Here is a 24625-nt window from a genome sequence, read left to right on the forward strand (position 1 = left end):
CAACCAATCTGATTTTCGACCACAATTTAGTTGGCTTAATTCCAACTACCATAAGGAAAAGTGAACAAATTCTGTGTCTGTGTATCAAGCATCGTGCCTACCAGAGTATCAAATAACGCCCCCGGATTTGTTTCCGTAAGAGGCCACCCCCTCCCATGCGTGTGTGAAAGATACAGGTCATTCATCAATCAAGGGACATCATTAAGTACCATTTTAGTATGTGAGATTGGACGGTTAGAAGTAAAGGGATAAACGGTCCACATTCAACAACGTAGGTGGGTCACGTCTTCGTGGTAGGCCCCAACTTCTTGTTGGAATAGTGGGGCCCACCATTCCAACTTACCAACATAGAGATTTTTAATAATAGCAGAGCAATCTTATATACCAACATGGCTTTAAGGCCGGCTGCAACCACGCTCATATGATCGGCAACCATGTGTGGGCCATCACGTGGTTATTAGAAGGGAAATGATCAAGGGTCCAAATTCAGAAGGCAAATTGGATGTATTTGTTTGTAGGATCAGTCTAATGTTTGGGATATGCTCCATCAACAGTGGGCCAATGACTTGGGACGGTCTGGATTGATGCACACGTATGCCACACGTGCTGTGGCTGGGTTGTTGCTACAATTCATCTTCCATCCGTGCGACATGGCCCATGAGAAACCAACTTATGAAAGGGCATGATGGTAATTTCGTTGGAAATTGGTGACGGTTAATGAAGTTGAAGTTGAAATCTAGTAGGCTCAGTTATTCGGTCTTTACGACAGGGGCAGTTCGGTCTTTCAACTTAATTTCTTATCCTCTGTCATGTCAATACGCTATCCCAAGCCTCCGATAGGATTCGCTTCGATCATCGAAGGATAGATGTCGTCCTGGAAATGCCAGAAATATCCCTTCGTTTTCCTAAATGCCACAAATGTCCCAAGCGCTTACATTTTAAATGGCCAAAATGCCCTCGGCTGGCTATCCAGATCATCCAAACCGTACGGCACATTGTGGATGGTACCACAACTCTAATCTCACACTGATCAAGCAATCCTAGCCATCCAATTGCTGTCCATCAATAATGGTTAAAACAAGTAGCTGGTGGTCCAAATTTCAAGGGTGATCAGATGGATACAATCATCTTCTCATTGTAACTTTGGCTCAGCTGTTTGGACAGTTGGCTTATTATAAATTCGCGCAGATACATGCATGAATAAATGAATGGTTGAGATCAACAATAGGTCACCTGCGTCCCATTTTAAAGGTTTAGGGATGTGGATGAGGAGGTTTCAAATCCAACGGGTTGGACAATAATACACGATCTACCCATCCATTAACTTCCAACCTATCATGTTAATGCATCATCCAACCCTTGGAATATGTTGGCTCCACCATGAGAATCGCCTGGAGCAAAAACCAGCCCCATCCACTGAAGTGACGTCACCAAGTTCTATGGGCCTCACGATGATGTATGTGATGTATCCATACCGTCCATAATTTCGAAGAGATCATTTTAGAGCATTAGCCAAAAGATGAGGCAGATCCAAAGCTCGAGTGGACCTCACCACAGAAACCAGTGGGGATTAAACCACCACCATTAAAAACTTCTTAGGAGCCACGGAAGTTTTCGATCAAGCTTATATTTGTGTTTTCCCTTCATTCATGTATGTGTTAAGTTATTAACAGGTTCGATCTCAAATAAACATCATGATGGGCCCTAGGAAGGTTTCAACGGTGGGCATCTACGTCTGTCCACACTGTTTGGTGGTGGGGTCCACTACTGCTTTGGATCTATCTCATTCTTTGGCTCATGCCCTAAAATAATCTCTCCAAAATGATGGACGGTGCGGATACAACACATACATTACGGTGGGGCCCCGAGAATCTCGCTGCTCAACCTGTCATAGCTAATCGGCGTTGGGAAAAATCCAACGATTTGGCAAATCTCAGCAAAAAGAAAAAGGCTTTTGACATATTGCTACCCACCTTAGATGACTTTTCAAACAACCCCTTCCCTTTTATTATATTCCAAAATAAACCCCAACCTGGCCACCATTGCCAAATAAATTGCAGCCAGTGAAGGAAATAAGCAACCATGTTAGCATTCGGAAAAAGGTCTTTTACACACAAAGCTAAAAATTTGTTCACGCTACTTACTGCAGGCGTTTATTTGGCCAATGGAGGAAAAGGTACTAGCATTAGTTGCAGCCTTTGGCCTCACCCAAGTCCATGCGGCCCTTTCCGAGCGGCCCATCTTGATGTATGTATTCTATATCCACACCATCCATCCGTTTTGCCAAATCATTTTAGGGCATGAGCCCAAAAACAAAGAAGATCAAATCTCAAGTGGACCATACTATAGAAAATAATGCTTCCTAGAGCCAACCCTATTGTTTCCATAATGTTTATCTGCAGTCCAACCTGTTGATAAGGTTACATAAACCTGCATGAAGGGGGAAGAAAAACAAAAATAGCAAAAAGGGTTGGCTTGATCCAAAACTTGTGACCCATTAATGATCAATCACCACCGTTTCCTATGTTATGGTCCACCTGAGAATTGGATCCGCTTCATTTTTGGGCTCATGCCTTAAAATGGCCTTGCAAAACAGATGGATGGCACGGATATACAATACATACATCAAGGTGGGCCCCACAGTAAGGGCCACACTGTCTTGGGTGAAAAGGGAGGAGGTTCTTTGGGAATTCGCCCAACGGCAGGGTCAATATATCAAAAACAATAAACAAATGGGAGAAATAAAATCCATGGATTTCACAAATTCCTGCCCCAAATCCCTCTGACCCCTGTTTGGGCCAACCATTCCATTGAATGCAGATTTAGTAAACATCCAAACACACCCAAATAGACGGGCATCCTTCCCAATAACATTACTAAAGCTACATCTTTACATTGAAAAAGGGTGGAAAAAATGCATGCATGCATGGCTAACAACCTGCATGCTACTCGCTGTACAGTAAGAAGAGGAAATTGGGATGGGGGAATCAGATTAGAAAATGGTGTCAGTAGTGAGCTTCCTTTTCGGGGGCGACTTCTCTACAATCTGTTTCTGTAGATCCATGAATGTGGAACCCTTGTGAGCGAACAATCTCCGGAGATTGATCACCGACAGCTCACTGAAGCTGGCGACGGCGAGATCAGCCTGCACCAACTCATACCTGTATGTGCACAGAACATTTTGTCATTTCGAAGAATGGTGGTGTATTAAATCCATGAATGCATGGGATCATAGTAGCTCATTAATTGTAATCAAACTATGTGATAGACTATTAGATAGCACTTGATTGTAAATCAACCTATGTAGTAAGCCATTACATTGCGCCTACAGGAGTTTTGTCCTCTCATTGCTAGTCCTGCCCCAAATAAAGGAGGGTTGCGTCGGGCTGGCAGGAGGCGTCAAAATGCCATAATTTACAATATGAGTTCGAACAATATAACTAACCAACACCGATTAGTTGGGATAAGGCTTAGATGATGATGATGAACCAAGGTATTCCGTATCAGTAACAGTGGCCATAACAGTCACCACCATTACCGATACGGGTATCGGCTATAACGATTGTTACGACCCCCGTAACGGTTGAAAATTTTCTTTTGCCTAAAAAATTCTTTAAAAAAATATCTATAAAATCCAGAATAATGTAAATATTCCAAATATGTATCCATTTTTTATTTTATTTTTTGATGTTTATGGTAATGTGCAGTCCACTCTTTAGTGAGAGTGTTGTATCGAGTTGTCTAGTGAATCCGTGAACATGATTATATGTCTCTAATGTTTACGCATCACAATCAAGCATTAGAACTAAAAATCATTTTTTTTTTTTAAATGCTTAAATGCAACTTTTTCAAATTTTTTGAAAATGAGACGCTTGGAGCTTCGATTCACTCAAATCACTTCAATTTACGGTTTTAATCTTAAAATCTATAAAAAGAGTGGTTGAAATCTATTATAAAGTTATTTAGGAGAGTTTTTTGAAATGAGAAAAGTGAAAAAATAATAAATAAATAAATAAATTTAAATAGAAATAAAAAAGTGGTTGTTTTTCGACTGTTATAGGGGAACGGTCGCCATGCCCCATAATGGCTTTTACGGCCACTGTAACAGCCGATATGGTTCCAAAAAATCAACTGCCCCATATCACGTAAGATGGCCTTTATCTATACGTATCGGCCTTTATGGGCGTATTGCAATAGATGTGGAACACCTTGTGATGAATGCATATGCCATACCATTCCACAACAAGCGAGACACGGTCCAGATCCATTGTGGAAAAGAAGTTACCATCTGACAAGTTGCAAATGGTCAGAGCTTCATCTAGATACAAATCTGAGCTGCCAAAAAGGTTCAACCCACCGTAGAGATCATTAGGTGCAAACATCATGCAAATGCAATGATCAGGTGGGCCACGTGTACATCGAATTAATTCATAGGTTGTCCATTGTTTTCTATCGTACTACCCATCTAATGAATGCATAAGCCTGACTTGATCTTCTAGTTGGGGCCTTTTCAAGAGAGACATCCACTGCATGCCACTCAAGGACAGTAACTTCACCATCCATTGAGATGAATCTGAACACTTCTCAAAGAGAAATTGGTATTGTGAGCAGTTCGGGGAGTTCTAACCATCCAACCTTTGACGCGCAGATGAGAAGCTAAACCAAAATCCTCTTTGTTTTTCTTTTGTTGGTTTCAGCTATCTGTGTGCTGGCCAGCATTCAGTGCGGTTTTCTGCTGGTGGCCTGCCCAAATGGTTATTGATTCCCATAGGCAACCATCTTGCATCTGTTCATTGGAGATTGGGCTGGAAAGCAATTAGGGATGGAGCCATCGGGACACCTTCCCTTTCCCCAATTACCACTCCGAAGCGTCCACTCCCAACATACTACTATTGCCACTGTACAGAAGTCCCATCAGTTGAATGGTCCTGACCCTTTAGCCATCCATTTTACAAGCCAAAGATTGGATGGTTAATATCATCCAAGGGAAGTGTTTTGTTAAAGTTGGAATATCACGTGATTCTTTCATTTTCACCTGACAAGAGCCAAACTGAATGACAGTCTAGATTGATGAATGGACAATAATTGTGCTGTGGGCTTATGATGGTTGTATTAGGTCCTTTACCGAATAAAAATTTAAGAAATTAATTAGAGAGAGAGAGAGAGGTGGCTTATTGTTAGGGGGCAAGCTCATGGTTATGGTACCAGACAGATGTGGGGCCCAAATGACACATGAATAAAACCCAAAACATACATCAGATGCATCATGGCATCATACCCCCTGGGCCCTAAAATCAGGCTGATTTGTTAAGCAAGTGGACCATATTACAGGGAACAAGTTGGGACTTGGGAGGGCTCGCTGTTTTGTATATATGAAATCAGGCCATTCAGACCCTTCACCTGGTCAGGATGAAGGGGCAGGCCGAAAACCAGGCTGCTTCTAAATTCAGGTGGGCCCCTGTGAAAGTAAAGGGCCAGAATCCCTTCTCGCATTGTTCCCTTTGTTGTGGCCCACTTGAGTGTTGGGGATAATTTTCAACACCAGAGATAATATGAGGTGGCGCATCTGACGGACAGATTGGATGGCCCTCATACGTCATGTGGGCCCACATCTGGCCAGTACCACTGTAAGCTTACGGTGCACTGGTGAATCTCAAGAATGCCCCTATCATGAATGAGTTATCCAGATACAGCAGTATACACTGATTCGATCTTGTATAAACCAATCCCAACTGTCGGAACAGCAATTGGGTTGTGGTGCCCACCACCTTCAACGCACACCTGACTGGTGGTTCATCATCCAATCATGTTATGGTGCTTGTCTACAAACATGCAAAAGATAAATCAGTGTAAGATGCTGTACACTGGATCATTCCTCATGAGATATGCTGACAATAACAAAAATATTTAGATAGACGCTCTCCAGCCCAGTAGAAATGCATCAAATGAAAGAGAGGAATTATGACAAGAAATGGGAATACGTACGCAGGGTGAGCGCCAATTAATGCGACTGCCATCATCGTACAGTTGTGAGCAGCAGTTATGCCCCTTGGATCGTCCTCGAAAACGACGCACTTGGATGGTTTCCGATCCAACTGCAAGATGGGACCCAATTAGTATTTCAGGAAAATGCAGACACCGACATTCCAATAATAAAGGTGAGAAGTATTCCGAGTGATGCATTTTAGCCCAATCTTCCATAGTGGCAGGAGGTGTAATTTAGTGATTTAAATTTTTTTAAAAAACAAAAAAAAAACAAAACAAAAAAAAAAAAAGCCAAAAACAAAAAACAAAGCAAGGACTGGACAACTACATTGTGGAGATGATTAAGTAGAGAAGGTAGAACCACAATTGGTAAAGCCATCTCTCCAAATAAACATAGTGAGGTGAATTATCATTCGGGAACGTCCATTAAGTTGCCCTACAATTGATTGCAAATGGTTAAGATACATAGAGACCAGACGATCCTAGCCATCTGATAAGAGGCCTAACAAAATGATAGTACAAATCCAAAATGCTTAATGGTCCACGTTCAGTGCCAGAAATTGAAGAACCAAAATGCACCAAAGGTTTCAAATATAAGCCACTCCATGATATGACCCTCTAGACAGACAACCCCAATTGGTACATCACCCTGTCACGTGTACTATGGAGAAAGTTCTACCATATTCCAGTTCTCCTGGGTCTACCATATCATTTCCCCTAAATTATAAAGCGGCCTCAGATGGCTGACTGATGTCTAAAATCATTTTTTCTCTCTTTTACTCTTTTTTTTTTTAGGCATGCATTGGTACTTTTGTTGGAGCTGACGCCCATGAAAAATCCAATATTCTATCTCTACACAACAGATTATGATAGGGGATGTAAAGGGATTTAATACCATGATTGGGCGAAAAGTTTATATGCAAGGCATTCCGTATTGGTAACGGTGGCCGTAACGGTCACCACCATTAACGATACGGGGGCGTAACGACCATTATGACCCCCCATAATGGTTGGAAATTTTCTCTTGCCTGAAAAATTCCAAAAAAAAATATCTAGAAAATCTAGAATAATGTAAATATTCCAAATATGTATTCATTTTTTATTTTGAACATGTTTATGATAGTGTAACGGTAAACTCTTTGGTGAGAGTGTTGTATTGGGCTGTCTGGTGAATTTGTGAGCATGATTATGTCTTTAATATTTACACATCACAATCAAACACTAAAACTAGAAATCAGGAAATAAAAAAAAGGGATAAATACTACTTTTTCAATTTTTTGAAAAAATCGCCCTCAAAGCTTCCATTCACTCAAATAACTTCAATCTAGGTTTTAATCTTAAAAACTATAGTAAGAATGGTCGAAACTATAGTAAAATGATCTAGAAGAGCTTTTGGAATGAGAAAAGTGAAAAAATGAGGAGAAAAATTGATTTAAATAGAAAAAAGTAGTCGTTTTTCAACCATTATGGGGGTAATAGCCGTTATGCCCTGTAACGGCCTTTACGGCCACTGTAACGGCCGATACGGTCCCAAAAAATCTGCCACCCCATTTCACCCCCATATCACATAACGGTCATGGCCGTTACCTATACATATTGGCCTTTACGGGCGTATCGTAACGGATACAGAACACCTATGGTTTTAGCTTATACAAGTGGAGCCCATGATTCCCTGATCCAATTTGTTGATGTGATGGACCTCGCAGTGGATAACCTATGCACCAAAAACACCACAGTTTGGAAGATCCTATCCATCAAATATTTGGCCTTTTCTTGGTTGAATATGAGCTGTTCCTGCACTGAAGTGGGGAACAAAAATACCAACTGTTTGGATAACTGAACCATGGGCCCCACTCTTTGAAGCTGGAAACCCGAGCGTGCTGCATGGGAAAATGATCAAAATTTCATCACATTCAACAATCCAATCCAAAAAAAAAACAGAGAGAGAGAGAGAGAGAGAGAGAGAGAGAGAGAAAGATACACAAAAAAGAGCAATGAATGGTAAGCAATGTAATGAGCAACATATTACTAGACATTTCAAGGTTTCCCAATTACAACGGTAAATGGCTAGAAATGGGTGATGATTTCTTGACTGCAATGATGAGTTTGCTACCATTACTTGTTTCACCGAGAAAACTTCGTAAAAATGGAAGTTTTATAAATAAATAAAAATGTAATGATCACAATTTCCTTTACAAGTTTATTTGACTCTCGATTTGCGTGTAATAATTCTTGTTTACACAAACACCTTGAAATGATAATGATGGCTCATTTACTTTGCATTATACAAGAAATTGGAAAACCAAACACCCCCTAAGTGATTAGACTACAAAAGCTTTTAAAAAAAAAAAAAAAACACGCACACACACTCACGCTGGTGGAATTTCACCACATATGGGTACTCGAACCCTTGACTACAAAAGCTATTTGACTTCAAATAGTTTATACTCCCGTTTGTACCTTAACTGCAGCAGAGAGAAATCTATGCGCCATCGACTCCATTCCATCCTCCTCTGACACAATCGCCTACAACTCAGGACAGAGACATCCAGACTCAGATTATATTCCATTACATATCCGAATACTAATGAAAACAAGGGAAAAAATAGTTTTTTTATATATACACACACCAATTTCATACCTGGAAATATTTATTGAGCCCCATCCGCTGCAGAGACGCAAGAAGATTAATCCGATCAAGACATGAAACAACAGCACAAGGGATGCCGGCTGTATAAACAGCATCCAACCATTCCTTCAAACCTTCCATAGGCGTCCTGAGCTGGTCATACGAGTCAAGCATGTGACACATCAAATATAGACTACAGCAAATACAGATAGAAGGGAGCCATTATTTACACGGGCCTGATTGATGATACACTTACCCACTCTAGTTTGTAGTGTTTTATTACCAAAAGTATAAAAGAGAAGGATATATCTCTCAATCAGGATCATGGGTGTCAATGGGTCAGATCAGCCTGATGGTCAACTGGCCTGACCTGCTTCATAAGTGGGTTTGAGAGCAGGTCGGGCCAAGCTAAATGGGTAGCAGGCTGGGCTTGGGCTAGAAATGTGGCCCATTTTTAAGGAAAAGAAATTGAAGATTGAATATATATATATATATATATATATATATATATATATATATCCCCTTCGTACACGTGTCATGGGCCCAAAATCCAAACGGTCCATGTGATGCGGCACTCCATGAAACCCCCAAAGCCCAATTTTCAACATGATCCAAAACTCTGGTGGGCCATAGCAAAGAGAGATGCAAATCAGATGAGGAAAATTTTTCCTTTTGCCATGGCCCACCAAAGTGTTGGATCAGGGTAAAAGTTGGGCCCTGTGGGTTTCATGGGGTGCTGCATAACATGGACCTTTCAGATGTTGGGCTCAGATCACGTGAGATGAGTTCTCTAAAAGTTCTCACGAGAACCGGTGTACAGGTGAGCATTTCACTATATATATATATATATATTAAAAATGGAGCCAAAGCAACGCAAAAAACAGACAAACCAGACAAAAACAGGAGAGGGAAAGAAACCTGACAAACTGCTAAAGATAAGAAACATGAAAAAAGAGAGAGGAGAAGAAACCTATACAGAAGCTATACAAAGAAGGAAAAAGAAAGAAACCTAAGCAAAAACTATACAATCCAGGAAATAGCCTAGAGAGGCCCATTTAAGTAAAATTAGTCAGGCTCAAGTGGAACCCCAACCAACCCGGCCCACCCCACCCACGTATTTTATCAATGGATGGGCCAGATGACCCGATCTGATCCAACTCATAAGCCAAAAGGAGTCAGGCTAGGTATACCTTGAAGCCCATATTTCATTCTTAAACCTAAGTTGGGTCATGCCAGGTTGAGCCAGATCAAGTCATTTGAGCTTACCCAATTACAATTAAATGGGTTGGCCGGATCAGGCTTGGGCTTGATGAATTTTAAGTAGGTCGAGTCAAGCTATGAGGTAACCATTGCAGGTTGGATTCCGACCAGAATTCCACGACCATTTAATAAACAGGTCAGCTTGGGTAAACCCCAACCAAACGAACGCATCACATTGCCGACCAGGATGGGTGTAGATTTAAATTCCCCTTTCTAAATTCAAAGTTGCATGTACATCCTTATTTGGAGAGCATGGTTAGGGACTAACTTTAAGGAGATTCTCAAAGTACAACTCGGAGAGCCTTGACTTCAATCTCTTGAGTTTGCTTTCTTCATTTTCCCAGCACAAAACCTGAATATTTGGGGATATTAGAGGCATCAAACATAAACAATCAATGATAAACCAAAATAAAAGATTGCAAGAATGTAAATCAATCTCTACAAGCAATCATGAAGAAATACAAAAGGAGAACAAAACATTCAATTGCTTGAATTGGAGATCTTACAGGCACTGCCATTGATTAGACCTTTCTCAGTCCCACCATATGAGTACAAAATAGTGCTACAAAGATCAAGGTCCAATACCATCTCACATAAGAACACCAAACATATTTCGGCAAATTGCCATTTTATTAGGAATCGTATTGAGCGAGAAGCACCCTCTCTCTCTCACATCCCCATCACTGTACAGATAGTTGATGTGTTTACCAGGGCAGCCACTAGTTCCAAGCATGCTTTCCTAGCCGACTCTGATGCCTTATGTACATCAGTGTTGATTTGAAGGGAACTGTAACTGATGATATATTTACAGATATATGAATGAAAAGGTCTCAAGTCCAAACAGTTGGACAAATAAGTAAAGGTGCACACACACACAAATATATGAACACGAAGATCTTGAGTCCAACTGGGTTAGACCTCAAGTTACGGTCCACCCAGTGGATAACTTCCAACATTTCATTTGTACGTGGCATCCAACCTTGTCCAATAGGGTGGCCCCATCATGAGAATCACCTTGCAAAATCGGCCACATTCACTCGTTACGTAGACCACATTTGTATTTTCTATTTATCTAAATGGATGACATTTGTAGGGTCCATAGGTACATTTAGATGATAAGTAGAGTTTTGCATTGACCTGATGCCAAATACTGAGCCCATCTCGAAGGTGCCATGTCTAGAGCTAGAAGAATTGACGAAGCAACTTGAGGAACTTTGGGCTTTGGACTTTATTCGCCCAAGTAGTTCTTCGTGGGGAGCGCCAGATCTATTTGTTAAGAAGAAGGACGGGTCATTGAGACTCTATGTGGATTACAAAAAACAGAACAAGGTAACTATCAAGAACAAGTATCCGCTACTGAGGATTGGTGATTTGTTTGATCAGGTTAGAGAGGCGTAGTTCTTCTCGAAGATCGACCTGCATTCTGGATACCATTAGGTTCGAGTCCGAGAGGAGATCCAGTAGACTTGTAATACCCGACCCAGCTTATAGGTACGTTCAACTGTTCTTGTGTTTTATTTTCTTTGCAACTATTGGGTAGCTTGGGCTCATCTTCCGAATTAGAACCCTGCAACACCCGCATATACAACCCAAATACCCGATGGGACCCACAATAGTGCCTAAAGAGCATGTCCTGAGTAAGGCGACCGCAAATACTTGAAACTCATATCACAACGACCACCCCGACGAGGCGAATCCGATGATACCTTCCACGCGCGGATTCATGACCTTGAACTCGAGATACAGTAAGAATAACCTGACACCTGTGCATATACAAATATCCATGGAAAAGTGCATGAATGATGCCATCATGAAGTAAATACTTGGAACTATTCCATTAAGCTTAGTTTAAGTTAAATATAACCTAAGTTTTATAATTAACCTACCCATATGTCTCACAAAAGTCACTTTATTAACAAGGTTAATAAAGTACCTAACCTTATTCACTTAAATTCATGGCATTTCCTTGATTTAAGGAGTACCATGACACCTAGCATATTTTAATTAAGCTAACACCACCAATAAGCTTAAATGAAGTTCACTTAAGGGGAGTAAAACTAACTTAACTAACATCTAATAAAGGAAAACCCTTAAAAGTCAAAAAGTTTCCTTGAATTAAGGTAGCTATAGCACATCCCCTTATTCTAGAAATTCATAATTCCATTTAGAATATCATTAAGACCTTTTAAACAACTCCAAAACATAATATATGAAGCTAAAACAATCATTAATAAATAGTGTTGTAAAGTCAACAACACATCCCTTAAATTAAGGACAAGTGGTCCACATGACACCATTTTTTTCTAGAAAATGAAAGAAGTAATAAATTTCATGCAAAAATGTCCTTAATTAAGTGATTAACATGAGACAATTGCCCATGAATTGGGAAGAGTCATCCAACTCATAGTTTCTAGCTTTATACAAGCTAATTAGCCTTAACCTATATAAAAGGGGCAATTACTGAATTTTTGGGCACATAGTACCCAAATACGTTAGCCAGTCTTAACCATTTTTCAGGCCATCTTCAGCCCCTAAAACCCTTCTAATTAACCCCAATCAATTCCTTAAATACAAATAAAACAACCCCCACTCCTAGCACTAATACACCATTAGAATCACAAACCCCTTGTCATTAAGGGAATTTCTATCTTTGGAGGGTTTATCACTCCAAGGAGTTACTGGAATTGAAGAAGAATGAGGTCTTGGAAGGAATGACCCCACACGTTGGTGGCAGAAGCTCATGGTCCCACTACTAGACCCACAATTAAGAAATTCGCACCGTTCTTCTTCTTCTTCTTCTTCTTCTTCTCCCTCTCTCTATTTCTCTCTCTCCCCCCACTTCCCTTTTTTGTTAGATTTTCTCATTCTTGTTTCTTATTTGATGGAGTATGGTTCAAAGAAAGTAGACCCTACGATGGAAGTAAAGGCTGAATCATATCGTCCAACGATCAAGATTACATGAATTACATATATATTAGCTTGATGCAGAGATTTGGGGAACCCACTAATCGTGGGCCCCACCATGATCTTAATTAGCCATCCAACCAGCCTATAAGCTCACTGGGACCTAGATGAAAGGAAATCACAAGTATCAGCTTGATCCTGTGAATATGGGCCCACCGTGGGCCCATTGTGATGTTTATTTGCCATCAGATTCACTCGAAAAGCCGATCCCACTGGGGAGACCCAACACGCACGCACACAACATATAAATATAATATTCGTACATAAATATACATAAAAAGAAAGAAAAAAAAAACCAACACTACAGCAGCCCACGCTGCAGTGGAACAGCATGCAGCCTTGCACGTCCACAACAACATGCAACTGCTGCTGCTTCTAAGACCGGCAGGTGGGGGCCCACTACAGGGCCCACCATGATGTATGTATTATAACCACGCTGTCCATCCAATTCATCAGCTAATTTTAGGCCATGAGCCCGAAAATGGATCAGATCCAAAGCTTAGATGGGCCACACCATGAGAAACAATGGCGCATGAACATTCACTGTTCAAACCTCCTAGGGCCCACTATGATTGCCATTCTAAAACCAAAAAAAAAAAAAAAGACAGTCAGCGGCTGCTAATGCTGCTGAGTCCAACGCGCACTGCTGCACGCTGGGCTCAGCAGCATGCAGCCAACTGTTGCTCCATGGGTTCCAGATGGTGGGGCCCACTGCAGGGCCCACCATGATATATGAGATTGATCCAAGCTGTCCATCTAGCCTGTCAAATCATTTTAAGGGACAAGCTAAAAAATCAGGCCGATCCAAATCCTAGGTGGGCCACACCACATGAAACTGTGGGGATGTATCACCAACCGTTAAAAAAAAAAAAAAAAAACTTAGGGCCCACTGTAAGGTTTAGTTCTAAAGGGGAATGAGACTAAAAAAATAATAATAATAACAATACAAAAATTTAAAAAAAATAAAATGAATAGGAGAGATCCTCTTTGGATGTTATAGTGTCCAGAGAGGAACATCTCTCTTGTTTTTTGACAGATGGGTTGTGGGGCCACCCTGGGTACCATCATGATGTATGTGTTTCATCCCTACCAATCATCCCATTCAATAGATCATTTTAGAGCATAGACCTGAAAATCTGGACAATATGAGGTTCAGGTGAGCCACAGTGCACGAAACAGTGGGGCTTGTACACCTACCATTGAAACCTTCCCAGGATCACAGTGATGTTTCGTTGCCATCCAATGTTAGAAAAAAATAATAATAATAAATATATATTATGATAAAAAAATGGACCCTACACTTGGAACAAAATGGGATCTAAAAATGTATGGACTTATCATCTAAATGGACCCTACAGAAACAATGGTGGCGATCCTAAATCGAAATAAACTAGGATTCAGAAATTTATTTAGGGTCGAAATGACTACCCAAGTCACCATGATGATGTGGGCTGGGACTTGGGCCACTCAATAACCATATGTTGTCCTCCACCAAGCCCAAATCAAAACCCATATAAGTCCACCATGAGGACTTCGATGGACATTAGACTTAGGACCACCCAACATGGTTGGACCTTGAATAGTCATTCTAGCCATAATCAATGTATATTGAGGGACTTTATCACTTCAACACCCCCCGCACGTGCGAGGTGGGAAATTCGCATGAGAACATATTGACGAAGGTGGAGGAACACTCACACCATAAATAGGCCAAGCTTAATTTCCCGGTCCCTGGGCGGGACCTAATTTTCCGGACCCCCCGTGGGAGAATAATATATTAGCGAGGCATATTTGCTGCTCTCGAGATTCGAACATAGGACCTTCCGCTCTAGTTGTCCTCCACCAAGCCCAAATCAAAACCCATATAAGTCCACCATGAGGACTTCGATGGACATTAGACTTAGGACCACCCAACATGGTTGGACCTTGAATAGTCATTCTAGCCATAATCAAGCAAGTGAAGGTAAGCATAGCCTTGTCAAAGGTAGAAAGTTATGAAACTAACCCAAGCATAAGTTGGCAACACCACGTAAGGGTCGGCTACCTAGGTACGTGACTCTTTAGCAGTCTTGCATCTTGCATAGTGGCATGCCTTGAGTTCTTGGCTATCTTCAAGTTACTTGTTACGCAGCATTACCATGCATACCATGGCATGATGTATTAGGCAAGAAAGTAATATCCTGATTATTTGCTACACCACAACTTAACTGTAGTACATAGCCTATAGTCAGATTATGAGATGGATGATGAAACTAGTAGGGGATGATGTGCCCCTTGAGTTGAAAGTCCCTAAACTCCGATGGTACCTAAGGATGCCTCACTGTTGGGATAGGTGGATACTTGGGTCATGGATTTGACTCCCACTAACGAGGTGAGGTTGAGAAGGGGTAGGTTCAAACAACCATAGGGCTGAGGTGGCAAACGAGGAACGATCCGACCCTGTCCAGCGAGGTGAAGCTTGAAAAGGTCTGTTACTGGCGTGCACAGCGGATGTCTGTAACCCCACTAGCAGGTAGCGAGGTCGACTGCTAGTGTCTGGTGCATGGGCATCGACCCCAATGGATCCCGAGTTCCAGCGGTACAGTGATCCTTGTTGAGATGGTGATATTCATGGTAGTGCGGTCGACCCTGTAGTGAAATGACTGTTTGCGGAGGTTTCTACAGTTGGCATGCAGTTATCCTATGCATGTCACACATAGCTCATCTTTATTGCTCATTATGGCTATGGCTTTACCTTGCATGCTAGTTGCATGAGTTTATTTCTTACGGAAGCTCTCTCTCTCTCTCTCTCTCTCTCTCTCTCTCTCTCTCTCTCTCTCTCATATTACAACTTTCATATTAGTCATTCCGCATGCATACCATAATACCACATACTTGCCAAGCTATATGACTTATTTGGCTTTTAAATACTCCAGGTAACGAAATTAAAGAAGTACCACTGATAGCGACCACAAGCTAAGCAACGAGTTGGGGAGCAAAATTTGACTTACATTTTGGATTGTATATACGATGTATATATGTATCAGGCAATCAGACGATGTAACTTTGGAATTTTTTAGTGTACAGTTTATTTGTGTATCGCCGATAATATCGCCGATAACCGGAAATTCAGAGAAAAATATGATAATAGTGAAATTTTTTCATGAAACTTCAAGACATGCCTAAATACACATATTTATATATTTAGAAATTAAAAATTTGTAAAAAAATGCATTAAATAATAAATTTTCATTTAATGGGGCCCAAAAAAGCATACATTTCCATAAGAAATTACTCTAATAATAACCAAAATAAATTTATCTTAAGTTTCAAGTTGACCACACCATATGAAACAGTGGTAATAATAATTTCCACCATTGAAATCTTCATAGGGCCCAGTGATGTTTATTTGTCATCCAAACTGTTCATAAGATCACAGGGACATGGTTGAATAAAAAATGGAAATATCATGTTGATACAAAACTTTTGTGGCCCCCAATAATTTTTCAATGGTAAACATTCAATTCACACAGTTTCATGTGGTGTGGTCCACCTAAGCTTTGGATATGCTTCATTTTTTGGCTTGTGCCTTGAAATCATCTAATAAAATGGATGGACTGAGTTGGATCAAATACACAATTACTATGGGCCCACATTTTACTCAGTGTGCAATTCACTTCGTTCCAGCACAGTCCGTAAGCGAAATGGCAGGTGGCGCAGCACCTCATCCCAACTATTGACATCAGCAAGTGATATGGGTCTGATCATGAGGTGTGTGTTATATCCAAACCGTTAATCCATTTGAAGAGCTTGCCTTAAGCCTTTAGACGAAAAATAAGACAAATAACTATGAAGTGGACCACACTGCAAAAACGAGTGGGGGATTGAACGTCTACCATTGAAATTCTTTTCGAGGTCACAAAAGTTTTGGATCAGTATGAAAATTGGTTTTCCACTTCATTCAGATATTTATATTTTTACGAACAGATTGGATGCAAAATAAACGTTATGGTGGGCCCTACAAATTGTTTAACGGTAAAAATCATTATCTCTGCTGCTATCTATGGTGCGGTCCATATAATCTTTGGATATGATTCATTTTTTGGATAATGCTCTAAAATGAACTCTAAAAACAGATGAACGGTGTAGATATAATAAATACATCACTGTGGGGCCAACGTAACTTTGATCTCCTTTGAACCGTTCGTACAACTCGGAGCGTCAGTGCTGGACTTCGCACGACACGTACCTACAGCAGCTATATAGCTGGTGTGAGGTACAGTAGCCCATCCGCTTCTCATGAAACCCTATCTGTGGGACCCATTATGAATTATGTACCTTAAATCTGCACCGTCTATTATATATGAAGGCTTATTTTAGTGTGTGATATAAAAAATGAACCAGATTCAAATCTTCAATGGACCACACCACAAGAAACTTTGTGAATTGAACGCATATCATTAAAAGCTTCTTGGTGGCCACAGAAATTTTGAATCAAGCTGATATTTATTTTAACCCTTCATCCATGCCTTTTTATATTTAAAAAAAGGTTTGATGACAAATAAACATCACTCTGGGGCCTAAGAAGGTTTCAACGGTGAAAATCATTATTCTTATTGTTTCTTGTGGTGTGGTCCACTGGATCTGTGGATATACTTTAATTTTGGGATTTACCCCTAAAATAAACTAGAAAAATGAATGGACGGCGTGGATAAATCACATACATTCACGGTGGGCCCAGAAAGTTTACTCAGTACGCTGAAGCGCACCGTGCGCCTGTTTGCTTCCGCTGAAGCATAAAAGCAAAAAAAAAAAAAAAAAAAACAAAAGAAAAAAAAAGGGTTTCGTCTGGGAAGAGGGTTTTCCAGCGAACGGGGGCGATTTTCGACGAGGTTTCAAGCAATCTCCCTAAATCTCTGGTTTTTCGCCAAAATCTCTGATTTTTCGCCAAAATCATGTATCTGTGAGTCACGAGACGAGCGCTGTCGATTGCTGCCCATGAGATTCTTTGCTTCCGAGTTCCGATCAACCATCAACCAGGTATTACCGAAATCAAAGGTTTATTTTTCCATTTTTACCTATTTTGTCGGAAAAAATCAAAGATTATCGAAGATATCGCCGATATTTCGCCGATAATCCAGAGAGAAACGAAAAATGGGGGTTTCGGTGTCGCTAGACTAGCGACACCGATATTATCGGCGATATTATCGACATTTCGTCGACAATGCGAACACTGTGTGTACATAAGGGTGCATGTAACTTTGGAATTTTTTAGTGTACAGTTTATTTGTGTATAGACATTACTTGTCATGTCTCTAATACTCTTCTATTACTAAGATTGCATGGTAAGATCTACCCTTTACATCGCTTAGTCAAACGCCGAGCTTGGGACTTAGCGTGTGGGCACCGAGTGCCAATCCCAGGGTTCAACTAGTCGTGTGCCAAACTGAGGTGTAACAAAAGTTGGTATCAGAGCCAAGTACTGCTTCTTCAATTCACTCCCAGCGACCTTATAAACTAGTTGGATGGCTAATAAACATCATGGTGGGGCCCACGATCAGTGGGTTCCCCGAATCTTTTGAATCAAGTTATATATGTGTAATCCATGCCATCCTGACCGTTAGACGGTCAGATCGAGTCTCAACTTTTACCGTAGGATCTACCTTCTTTGAACCCTATTCTTGCATCAAATAATAAGCAAGATTGAGAAAATCCAACAAAAAGGGAAGTGAGGGGAGGTGCACTCACTCACCTGTTTGGATAGAAGAACAGTGCGGATTTCTTAATCGTGGGGTCCACTAGTGGGACCGCAAGCTTCCACCGCTAACATGTGGGGTCGTCCCTTCCAAGGCCTCCTCCCAACTCTAGCAAGTTCTTGGAGTGATAGCCCCCTCCTCTAAGAAATAAATTCCTCTTAATGATAAAGGGAAATAAATTCCTCTTAATGATAAAGGGTTGTTTAGGGCTAATTAAGAGGTGATTTAAGGGGTTGTTTTACTTGAAATTAAGTCTAGTAGTGAGGGTTGTTTTGTTTGAAATTAAGTCTAGTAGTGAGGGTTATTTTGCTTGAAATTAAGGGGTTGTTTATGACTAATTAAGAGGTGATTTAAGAGCTTAAGAGGAGCTGGAGAATGACTAGGAAGGTTAAGAAATTTGGGCACTATGTGCCCAAAAATTCAGCTATGACCCCCTCAATTCATAGGTAATTATCTTGTGTTAATCACTTAAGGACTTTTTTTACATGGAATTTATTACTACTTGCCTTTTCTAGAAAGAGATGGTGTCATATAGACCATTTTTCCTTAATTTAATGGATGTGTTGTTAACTTTATAACACTCTTTATTAATGATTGTTTTAGCTTCATATGTCATGCTTTGGAATTGTTTAGAGGGTCTTAATAACATTTTAGATGAAATTATGAATTTCTACAATAAGTCAATGTGGCATAGTCACCTTAATTTAAGGAAACTTTTTTACTTTTAAAGGTTTCCCTTTATTAGATGTTAGTTAGGTTAATTTTACCCCCCTTAAGTGAGCTTCATGTAAGCTTATGGGGGGTGTTAGCTTAATTAAAATATGCTACGTGTCATGATTCTCCTTAAATCAAGAAAATGCCTTGACTTTAGGTGAATAAGGTTAGGTACTTTATTAGCCTTATTAATAAAATGACTTTTGTGAGACATATGGGTTGGTTAATTATAAAACTTAGGTTATATTTAACTTAAACTAAGCCTAATGGAATAGTTCCAAGTATGAATTCAACTTTACCTCATGATGGCATGATTCATGCACTTTTCCATGGATATTTGCATATGCACTAGTGTCGGGTTCTTCGCGCTATATCTCGAGTTCAAGGTCATGTATCCGTGCATGGAAGGTATCATCGAATTCGCCTTATCAAGGTAGTCATCATGATATGAGTTTCAGGTATTTGTGGTCACGTTACTCGGGACGTGCTCTCTAGGCACTATTACGGGTTCGATCGGGTATCCGGGTTCTATACGCGGGCATTGCAGGATTCTAATTTGAAAGATGAACCCAACCTACCCAGTGGTTGGAAAGAAAATAGAGCAAAAAATCAGTTGAACATACCTATAAGCTAGGTCAGGTATTACAAGTCCGCCCTCATAAAAATTCCGTCCTCGAAATTTCTACTCTAATGATTAAACGAGCAAAACATAATCCAAAGAGCAAAATGACTGGATGATATGCTCAAAGAATGTGTGCTGGAGACTGACCCTCTAGGATATGATTGACCCTATGGGCCTTCCAACATTCCATGTGTCATGACATCAATCCTTGTCCAATAGGTTGGCCCCATCATGAGAATCACCTTGCAAAATTGGCCACATTCACTCGTTAGGTGGACCACAATTGTATTTTTCTATTTATCAATGGCTAGCCATTATTTTCTATTGTGTGGCTCACCTGGTGAGCAGATGAGGCTTATTTTTGCACTAGAAGAGCCTCATGGTGAGGCCAACCTATTGGAAGCCCTCCTCCCCACCACCCGTGTGTGTGTGTGTGTGTGTGTGTGAGAGAGAGAGAGAGAGAGAGAGAGGAGTAAAAATGATGGTTGAATGGATTGGCCATGCTCTCCGTAACCTCTTTATGATAATGAATAAAATCCATTTGCATCATGGAGAAGAATGACCTTATACCAAATAAATAAAGAATAATGAACCAATATTGCCCACCATATGGCATAATTATCACTAACGATGGCATGAAACTAGTCATGCCCTCATTGTTTTAAAATTTGTTCCCTAGCTCATGAATGTTAACAGCTTAGGCCCTCTTTTGGATCTCAAGGAAATGAGAATTTGGTAAATCCATGAACTTGTCAAATTCATGGATTTCGAAGCTTCAAAAGTCCACAATTTGTGAATCAAAATACAATTCCATGGATTTGGGGAGCATTAATTGCAATGGTAGCACAGTTATTGCCAAAAAATTACTTCTTTTGATTTTAAAAGAGTAAAAGAGTTTCATTTTCAGGATTTGCCAAATGGGCGGCGGGCCCCCCCCCCAAAAAAAAAAAAAAAAAAAAAATTGTTGATTTGGAGTTGCCCCAAACCCATACATTTATGAGGTGTAAATCTGAGAAATCCTTGGATTTGGCAAACCCCAACAAAAGACAACCATGGGAGAATTGAAATCCATGGATTCCACAAATCCCTTGCCCCAAACAGTCCCTTAACAAACTTTGAAGGTGGGGAAAAAAAATGGAAGATCAGCAGAAATATTATTACTTCCAAAAGGGCCAAAGGCCAAAGGTAGGAAAAAAAAAACATTGACAAGCAATCAGAACGACAAGAAAAAGATAGTTGTTGCCCTGGTTTTCCGTAATTAAGAACCCAACTAAATTAATGAGCAAAACTCCTAACCTTACGTAGGACATGATCGGCACCTGTGTATAGCATCGATCTTTGTATATCACCATGTAGTATGATGTCTCTTCCTGCTCAACAATCAAACATCATCATCATTATCATCATCTTTTTTTGAAGAACGCAGAGAAATATATTTCTAAAGCTATGGGTGCTTCCTTCATTGCTGCTCATCATCATCATCATATTCGTCTTTTTCCAGCAATTTGGCATGCACTTTAAACCGGTAAAAATTACCAAAAGTTTTACAATCAGCTGCTCAACAATCTAACGTGACCATTACCATATTAGATCACGATTCAATTTTCGGTTGAACTGTATGTATAGAAGTGCCAAAAAGCAGCGGTGGAAGTTTGCAAACACTGGTGTTGAAAATCAGATGAATTCGACTGTGATTGAACTATATGTAAGTGCTATTATGTTTAAAGTACTTGTTACACCTGGTTTGTCAAATTTCGTCTTGTCAAAACAACTTAGCAAGTCATGTTCTAGTCAAGCTCAAGTTCAAGTTCAAGCTCAAGTTCAAGCTCAAGCTTAAGTTGAAAAACCAAGCTAGATCTACTAAAAGTGCTAGCAGAAGATCAAGCTCCTTTGTGAAGTTCTAGTCCTATGAAATCCAGTCCTTACAGGTATTATAAACCCTAGAAAGACCTTAGGTTTAGGTGCTTTCAAAACCGATTTAAAATTGAGTTTTTATACTTACTGTAGGTTGTGTTTCGACTAGCCTGAGTTCTGCTTCGACCAGTCTAAAAAAAATTTTGACTAGTCCAAGCAACAGCCGAAGTATAACAGAATTTTTGTTGAATCTTTGACCAGTCGAGTGGTCTCCTCGAGAAGATTAATCTCCAGTGTGAAGTTCTAGTCCTATGAAAGTCAGTCCTTACAGGTATTATAAACCCTAGAAAGACCTTAGGTTTAGGTGCTTTCAAAACCGATTTAAAATTGAGTTTTTATACTTACTGTAGGTTGTGTTTCGACTAGCCTGAGTTCTGCTTCGACCAGTCTAAAAAAAATTTTGACTAGTCCAAGCAACAGCCGAAGTATAACAGAATTTTTGTTGAATCTTTGACCAGTCGAGTGGTCTCCTCGACTAGTCGAAGGCTCCTCGACTCGAAGTCTAACAACTAAAATTAGTTCGGATTCAGCTTGCTCGACCAGTCGAAGAGGTTGTTCGACTAGTCGAAGACCACCTTCGACTAGTCAAACAGGTCCTTCGACCAGTCGAAGATCTGTTAGATCTTATCCTGCTTGAAATTGAAAATTTGTTGGAACTGAATCCGATGCTTAGGCCAGTCAAAGACTGCCTTAGACCAGTCGAGGGAACAAACTTTCTGCCTATAAATAGAGGTTCTTTCTCAATCCGAAAATACAATTCAAGCCTATCAAAGCCCTTATATAAGAGAGAGAGAGAGAGAGAGAGAGAGAGAGAAGCCTCATTTATTGTCAAGCTATCAAGCGGTATTTATAATCTTTTTTATAGCTTTTTCATTAATTCATTCATCTCAAAACTCAGTCATTCTGATTCTAAAAATAGTGTTTACTCTTATTGAGATTTAAGGTAATTAATGCAAGTAGCCTTTGGTTTAATTTTAATTAAAATCAAATAGAACCCTGGACCTTTTCTATGGGACTGAACATTGAACATTCGTCATTCAAGAAAAAAGTTCTAAGGCTACAGCTTCTTCTACGGCGAATATAAGTATTATTTTTACTTTGTATTTTGTTTTTCTGAGATAAGCCAGAAAATCTCAGAGTTGGTTTTTCTGAGATAAGCCAGAAAATCTCAGTAAGAGGTTTCTTTGTTTGTATAGCCCTTTAAAATCACAACTGTATCAGGTTTTAAGGTGACCCTGTGAAAACCTTATTCATAGTGAAAGCCGAGATTACGTGGTTAGTAATCTTGAGAGTGGAGTAGGTGTGGCTGTTTGAGAACAGTTGTTGACACACCGAACCACTATAATTCTTGGTGTTGTAGTGAATGGTTATAATCTCTCTAAGTTAAAGTGGTGAATGCTTGTAATAGTTTAGCTTTTATTGACTCTTGTTTGGTTTGAAATTTTGATTCTTATAAATTTCGTGACATAAGGTTGTCCTACCTAACTTGTTTGGGTGAAGGTTGTCTTACGAATCAATTTGAATCAACTTTTCAATACTAGTGCGATTGAGATCTCTAATTTATTTATTTATTCAGCACTTTATTTGATTATTTGGCATAGTCCTATTCACCCCCCCTCTAGGACTTCTTAAGCTCGCCTTTTCAGTATCCATTGAGAAACATCCATTACTAATCAAACAACCACCAACGTACCTTCTTCAGAGGCAAGTTGCTTCCAAGCATTCAACTTCAAAGATCGAGTATCAGCCTAGAGGTGGAACCCAAGAACATCTTGTAAGATAAAGATAACATCATAAATGTGCTTTTAAAAGCATTGGAACACACATGCTTCTTGTGAAAATAGGTGAAAAAGGAAACAATAAGAAGATAGAAGAGCTTTTAATAAGGTTCACAGCAAGATGTTTGAATCTACAAATTGGCACAGGCGTGCTGAAGCTAGGAACTAATAACTAAAGACAAGCACATCGTTTTACGTCAAATAGACATTTTCATGAATCATCATCGTCGTAGCCCTGTCACGGATATTTGGGGTCAGCATTTTATTTCACAAATTTGAACATCCCTAAATTTACCCCTAAAAAATGCCTAAGATAGTTTGAATATATCAATCTCATCATCTGTGGGGACTATGAAGTGATGCGGAATAGATCAATTTCGAAAGTTTCATGTAAATGGTTCCATCTAATGTCTAAAGTTAACAGTTACAGCATATTCGCTGCATAGTTCTAAAACTTGCTGAGTCGACTCAAAATTCAGCTGAGTCAACTCGCCTTGGAGAGATTTCGAGCCTATTAGCTGGGAAAGTCAGTCCTCAATATATATAATCCCAATTGGGGAAGACTCATCGAGTAACTAAACACAATTTGCAGTGACTCAAACCTGAGTCACTCTGTCACGGTGTGAACACGAATAAGATGGATGGGATGGAGGGAATCGAATCCCACAAGCTCCACCACAGGGATAGAGGAACTTAACCAGCTCATCATCCAGTGGTTTGACAACAGTTTTTGTGTTTTATAATACTTTAACTATTTATTTAACTATCGAGTCAAGTCTTCAGATCTACCCAACCCGGATGAACATCAAGACGAGTCAAGTTTTTGGTTTTTGAAATATGGTTCATGCGGCTCACTCTAGATTTGGGTTTCAACAAAATCTTTGGATCAACACATATTGAATATGTTACCCTCTCAAATGATTATCAGCTTAAAGAGTAACAAGGGCATTTTTTAATTGAAAATTACAAGGATCCTTAGTGATTGAGAGTGGGGACAAGGGTTAAAATGGATCACATGGGAAAA

The 24625-nt window shown here is 39.9% G+C and overlaps 1 protein-coding gene across 1 annotated transcript in view; it reads right to left on the minus strand.

The window, feature by feature from the left end:
• Positions 1–2848: 2848 nt before the first annotated feature.
• Positions 2849–24625, minus strand: part of LOC131253569 (5-amino-6-(5-phospho-D-ribitylamino)uracil phosphatase, chloroplastic) — a 28834-nt gene continuing 7057 nt past the window's right edge. The window contains exons 5-11 of the mRNA XM_058254608.1: positions 23517–23571; positions 21206–21279; positions 10143–10226; positions 8627–8767; positions 8446–8511; positions 5986–6095; positions 2849–3161 (exon numbers count right to left, since the gene is read on the minus strand). Of these exons, the coding sequence (XP_058110591.1) occupies positions 2993–3161; positions 5986–6095; positions 8446–8511; positions 8627–8767; positions 10143–10226; positions 21206–21279; positions 23517–23571 (699 nt within the window). The 3' untranslated portion in view covers positions 2849–2992. The remainder of the gene's footprint in view (positions 3162–5985; positions 6096–8445; positions 8512–8626; positions 8768–10142; positions 10227–21205; positions 21280–23516; positions 23572–24625) is intronic.

The sequence above is a fragment of the Magnolia sinica genome, chromosome 8 (assembly GCF_029962835.1).
Source record: "Magnolia sinica isolate HGM2019 chromosome 8, MsV1, whole genome shotgun sequence".
NCBI lineage: Eukaryota > Viridiplantae > Streptophyta > Magnoliopsida > Magnoliales > Magnoliaceae > Magnolia > Magnolia sinica.